A 6,549-nucleotide genomic window follows, 5' to 3' on the forward strand; every position below is an offset into this window, starting at 1 on the left:
TGTTGGTGCTGCACCAAGTACCCAGGAGGGCACAGCTGGGAGAGAGTGACCCCTCCCAGTTCCCCCACCCAGGTCTCAGTAATACATACCAAGTCAGCCCCCTCATCCACAATCAAATTATGGATAAGGGAGATTTTATTTTGGGCCGACCTGGCATTCAGCAGCAGCAGCACCAGACCCGAGGGCAGACTGGTAAGGCTGCCAGGAACCATCAGGTTGGGGGAAGAACCAGAAGAGGGGACAGCCTTTTATTTTCTTGGGGCCTTTTTGATTTAGTATGATTTGTTTTATTGCGAGTGAATTTCTTGTTTATATGCTGTTTCTAGTGATTTTACTGTGTTTAATATATTTTAAATGTGTTTTATTGGGGAGGGGAGTTAAAATTTTGTGGGTTGTGCTGGGAAATGTATTGAAGGGTAGAGTATAAATCCTGCAAATAAAATAATTATTAATAAATTGCCAAAGTCCATACTTCAGAAGCTAGGGGAACTTTAATCAGGGCCTCAGAAAAAGAACTTAATGGTCAGGCAGGTTCTTATAGAAGCAATTAGAATCAAGATCTGAGCTTTTCTATGAGAGGCATTTATTGTGCATTCATCATTCCGTACTCATGGTTGTTTACAGGTGCTTGTAAACCTGTTGCGACCCTCCACTTTTGCTTCTGTTTGTAAACAGCACTTCCAGCTAATTTTTTTTAGAGTGGGGAAAATTAGGTATTGGTAAAAGAGAAAGTTTTTTCCACTTGGGTATTTGCACTATTCCACTATACCACAGTGCCACCTAGAGGTTATGTAGCAGGAAAGGAAACACCCCTCATGTAGTGCTTGGATCTCAATTCTGCGACGAAACCAAAAGTAGATGCAGCAGATTAACAGCCTCGTGTAGAAAAGCCCCATGTGTGATTTGTAGAGTGTGCCATTTGTGTAATTTGCTGCAATTCATCACAATTGCACTTGGGGTGTTGTATTCTGTTCTCATCATGCATAACAGAAATAGTTTGACACCAATTGTAGATGCGATATATACTTAGGATTTTGGGGTTGATTCGTTGTTTTCCAAACACAGAATCTAGTTGCTCCCACATAATTCAAAGAATCTTGAGGTTTTATTTTTTGAAATATTAATGAGGTTCTTGAGAACAGACCCGTATGGTTCTTGAGAAAGACCTAGCAAAGCTTAGGGATCAGAACTTAGGAATCAGAGGGGGTGGGGTGGGCAGGATTCCCAGCATTTTGGAAGCAAATGTCCATGAGCATCTCTACACCGGCCTAAAATCTTGCATTTAAAACAGGGCTTTCTGCTTCCTTTTTCAATGCAGGATCACAACAGACTCCCTTTACACATGCTTCCCTTTCCCCCTCTTTCTCCCCCTTATCTGAGACTTCCATATGTTTTATTGTTCTAGCTGTTCTTCTTGTGGCTTTTCCTTTTTCATGGAGGGAACTCAAGCGGAACACAAGCAGGGTTATTTGATACCTCATTATCTCCAATCTATTTAAAAATGGAATAAAAGGCAATTAGTACAGGAGATGCCCTGGAGGTTCACAACGTCATCTAAAGGGCCCACAAACTTCTGTGAGTGAGGAATCTCAATAGCAGGATAAAATCTCCTTGTGAAAAAGCCCCATAATCATACAGCTCACAGTCTTCCCCTGCTTAAGGATTGTGGCCTTCATTTGTGCAAAATATTCTACAGACATCTTTTTCTGCCTTTGCAGAAGCCATTAGGACTAGAACAAGCACAACCATCTCTTTCAGCTCTCAAGGTACAGAACAGTGCAGAGTTAAAAATAAAGGTAAAACTACAGAAAAACCTGGGGGAACTGTGCCCTCCCCCCGATGTTCTAGCACTGCACCTGTAGCATAGCTAATAGCGAGGGATGATGGGACTCGCAGTCCAACATCTGGAGGGCAACACGTTCTCCATCTCTGTCTTAGACGAAGCTCCAACCTTAGATGGGTTTTTCTGACCTTGGAACTCTCCTCCTGGCCCCTTCTAGCCACTGTGGAGGTTTCCACAGTAGCTCCCTTTATGACAGGGGTGAAGAACCTCAGGCCCAGGAGCCAAATCTGACCTTCCAGGTGACCAAATCTAGCTCTCCCAGGTTCCCTAGATGATCATGCCCACTTTCCCCCAGCCCCCCCCCCCCAATCATTTGATAGTTTCCTGGCTTTTGTGTTGCTTTTCTCTATTGTAAAAAGTTGAAATGCCTCTCCTAAGGCTTAGTTACTGGGAGTAAGAGCTTTAAACTAAATTGTAGTGGAATTTTTGGCTCTGCCCTTTTTGCCTACAGCCCCGCCCTACCACCACCTCTGGAATATGGTCCCCAAAAGATTCTCAGAAATGGAGAATAGAACAGAAAGCTCAATTTCTCCTGATTTACATCCTGCTGGCGAACGTCCAGCAGGACTTTGGGTAGATCAGAGCATCTGGTATTGGAGGCTCCAGTAGGAGGACATAGGACTGCTCTCTTAATCTGTTAGATTAATTGATTGAAAATATTTTGATCAGCTAAAAAGGTTCCCCCAGTTAATCAGGTAGGTATTATTAGTATATTTTCAATTCACATACTTATAAAATGGAAGATGGCAAATGCCATGTTTAAAAGATGCATTCCCTCTTGTATGGGATAAGTGGGAATTCCTCTTCTAAGGTTACGCCTGACACAGACATGCATAATCTAAACCCAAAGAAACTATTGTTTTTTCATATGCAGATTTTATTGCTAATTAATTGGTCAACTAGTAAACTCAAACAATTATTTGATCAAGATTTATTTAACTGGATAACATTCCTTACCAAAATGTAATGGAGCTTGAATTTAAGTGGGAAAAGGATTTCATGACCTGGATCTCATGCTTGGAGCATTTCATTACTATCAGCTGACAGAATGATCCCATCTATTTTCTTAACCAGAGAAGTTGTGTCGAGGGAAATTATTTCTTCTGTGTAATTTTAAGAAATAATAGGAGTTCTCTCAGGGTCTGGATAGGAATCTTAAACACATCTTCTTTAGTTAAACATTTGACTACACTAGAATAAGTAACATTTTAGCTAGCCAGATCCAAGTCTTGAGAAAAGAGAGAATTTCCCAGGATGCAATTTCTCCTGTCAATGCAGAACTAGATTTTTTTTTTTAACTACTTGTAGTGAAGTTCCCTGCCTTATGCAAAACTCAATGGGAACCTTCGCAGGATCTGTATAATAGGACAGGTATGTCTACAGAACTAGGCAATGTTGTCACTACATAGCTTAGTATTAGAGCACATGCTTTGCATGCAGAAGCTCCCATGTTCAATCCTTACTGTCTCCAGATAGGATTAAGTAGAGGGTGACTTATGCCTGAGGCCTTGGAGACCTTCTGCCAGTCAGAGCAGATCATACTGGGTGGGATGGACAAATAATCCAGTCTGATATAAGGCATCTTCGTTGTTTTTTACCTGTAGTACTTCTGAGTATGTCAGTATTAGTAGGTAACTTGTACTTCTGATGAAAGGAAACATTTTAGAAAAAGTTACTCGGTCTATACTGAGAGCTGTCAATGCATTTCTTGTTTTTGTTTTTCTCTCTCAAGGGTTCTCTGCCTACGATGAAACATAGCATTTTAAGCAAGCAGGATTCAGCTGAGAAAATGGTGCTGCCCAATATCTGCAGACTGTATTTCGGTGCGGTTCAGAAGGCCATTGGCGTTCTTCACAAAAGCCTTGCAAGTGATGAGGCCCCTGAAGACTTCATAGCCAAGAGCAAACTGATCATAATGGTGGGCCAAAAGTTGGTGGACAACTTATGTCAGGAAGCTCTCAAGAAAACGAATCGAAATGAGATCCTGTGTGGCAGCAGCAATTTTTGTGGCTTGCTGAAGAGCTTGGCGGTTGCCACCAAAAATGCTGCAATGCAATATCCAAGTCCTGAGGCAATAAAGGAACTTCGGGAACAAGCTGATGGCTTGTCAAAATACCTACAGCAGTTCCGAGCAACGATGGAATGAAGTGATCATTCTGCTGGTGTTCTGAGGATTGGCAGGACTCAAAAATGGTCACAAGAACTGAGTTTAATTTCTAGATGTGATAGAGAGACTCTTTGTTTATCAAAGAACATGTGTGTCAGTCTTTCTGCCTGCACAAGGAAGATAATAGTACTGTAGCTCCCTACCTCACAGGGATGTTGTGAGAATAAATATATACTTATTTGGTAGAATACTTTGAAGCCCATAGCTATAAATAGTCTGGGGCTGTCCAGAAGGCCATTGGTGCATTCAACAATCAGCAGAGTCAGCAGAGGGCAGACTCCTAAGGCCAACCTACTACCGTCCATCTGCTTGGACGAAAGTTGGTGGACACTCTTGGGTGGTACAAATTGGAACATGGTTAACCACAATTTACAGATCAAGTGACAAGATCATGTGGTCCTTCCTCTCCTTCTGCATGTGACTTTTCCCTGTTTGTAGTAAAGGGGATCCTAAATTCCATGGATAAGATAGCGTACCCTTAAACAGGGCTGACAACGGTCAGACATACCCATCTACCTTGCTTTTGTATTAAGAGATTTACAGGTGGAGAGGGAGGGCAGGAACACACAATGCTACATTGTGTTTCAGGTCCCTAAACCAGGAATAATTGGTATGTCTGCATGGGTCCTGTTAGGAACTCATGAGAAAGCTTTGCAGCAACCATCAGTTTTCTGGTCTACTGAAGGATTTAGCCGATGCCACATCAATTTTCGGTGCAAGGATTGCGTTGTGTCTGGGGCATGGGCATGTCTGTATGGGTTTGGGGGGATAGTTATCTCTAGTTAAGCCACGGGCAGCTCCATATTATAAGGTTCCATGGCATCTGGGAAATACAGGTAGCTATCCTAGTAGGTATAACAGAATGGTTTATTTTAGTCCTTACAAACTTAAGCTGTGGTTACACTCATCTTAAATCAGTCTTCTAATGGCTCAGAGTTACACTTCCCCCCTAAACATTGGGCTATTCACATCTGAGTTTTTTGCCACTCTGTGGTGACCCTCTTCCACTGCCAATCATAGGTGGGATACTGTAGCCTTCACTCCTCTCTACACCACCTGCTTCTTGCAAAAACACAACAAGCTGCATCCTCTATGTTCCTCATCCAATCAGCCCAACCCACCACCCTTGGGCCCACTCCTTCTACCTTCCACTCATCCTCATGCACGTCTTCCTTTTCAATTCCTCCCCTGCTCCCAAGGCTTGCTTCCTTATATTTTGGGCTATTGGCTCTGCTCCATCCTCTGTCCCCTTCCATAATTAAACCTTTCCTGGCTCTCCCTCCAGCCCAGCTTGAAACCCAACTGGATGCTCTGGCCACTGGCCTTTCTTCCTCCTGTCCTCAGGCTTTCCTTTGTGGCTCCTGTGATTGTTCCAGGCAACCACAAGCACAAAATCAGCACATCAGAGAGACCCAACTCTCATGATCAACTTGCACTGTGATCCCCCAGAAATCTGTATGGCAGACCAGAGGAATCATAGTTGAGTACAGGTAAGCATGTGGAGTACAATCTACATAGGAAAAGGCTGCACAAAAGGCTATACAAAATGCAGCTTCACCCATTTTTGGTTTTGTGTTGAAGTGCTGAATCAAAGCGTGTAAAGCTCCTGGACAGATATCTTAATGAGTATGGTGTTACAGGAGCAGGGCTTTAAACTGTCCATTGCACCAACTAACCAGTGATAAAATAACAACAGAGAATTAGTTTCACATATCTCAGCAACCAGTGGTTCCCAAACGTTTTCCAGATGGCATCAACCAAGAAACTTGGAAAAGTGCTACATAAATATGAACTGCTATTATTATTGACAAATTGCTCCCCAAAAGGTAAGGGTATTGTGGGGCTGGATAGTGGTGTGCTCATTCATGCAACCATATTCCACATAACATGACACATAAGGAATGAATGCACTATTTTAGGGAGTACATCACATTTCCTATCTGAAGTATAGCTCCTTGAATGCTTAGAAAAAATGATATCCATGCAACAAAAACTGTATCGTGATGGAAAAACTTAAGGAATGGGAAATAAATGCACAATTCTTGCTCAAAGCTAGTAATGAACAAAAGCCCTAGGTTATCTACTGGGGATAGTCCTAGAATTAGAAATGGGAAAACAGAACAGGACTGCTACAGTGCCTAGAACCCCATTACTTTAAAAAGAGAGCACTATTGTAAAAGTATGCTTGCAATCTTATACCAACTTATGTGGGAGAAAGTCCCATTGAACTCAGTGGGACTTACTTCTGAGTAGGCATGTATAGGATTTCCCTGTTGGCCTCTTATTCTTGAATATTTTACTGCTCTGTAACTGATCCACCTTACAACAGTCAGTTGTAAGAACCAGCGTTAGGTACATTACTCTTGTAACTCCATTGCAATAGTAATGTAGCCTCTTCCTTTTTCTCCTCCTATACTTCGCAAAATAGATTTGGATCACATTTGCCTCTTGCAGATGACTACAAAGAATTCAGGGACAGTTCAAGTGGTACCACTTCAGGCTGCAGGAGAAAGACCAGTTCTTGAATACTCCATCATGG

The 6,549-nt window shown here is 42.3% G+C and overlaps 1 protein-coding gene across 5 annotated transcripts in view; it reads left to right on the forward strand.

The window, feature by feature from the left end:
* The window catches only part of CASS4 (Cas scaffold protein family member 4), a 69,740-nt gene extending 65,545 nt beyond the window's left edge, over positions 1-4,195 (forward strand). For 4 of the 5 annotated variants that reach the window (XM_084854203.1, XM_084854205.1, XM_084854204.1 and 1 more), the window contains one exon: positions 3,576-4,195. In XM_084854203.1, the coding sequence (XP_084710329.1) occupies positions 3,576-3,989 (414 nt within the window). In that variant the 3' untranslated portion in view covers positions 3,990-4,195. Of the gene's footprint in view, positions 1-1,718; positions 1,797-3,575 lie in introns of all 5 variants that reach the window. The other variant, XM_084854207.1, reaches the window with a different exon arrangement.
* Positions 4,196-6,549: the final 2,354 nt, after the last annotated feature.

This window comes from Heloderma suspectum, chromosome 4 (assembly GCF_057233095.1).
Source record: "Heloderma suspectum isolate Gila_16-S chromosome 4, 16-S_ref, whole genome shotgun sequence".
Lineage (NCBI taxonomy): Eukaryota > Metazoa > Chordata > Lepidosauria > Squamata > Helodermatidae > Heloderma > Heloderma suspectum.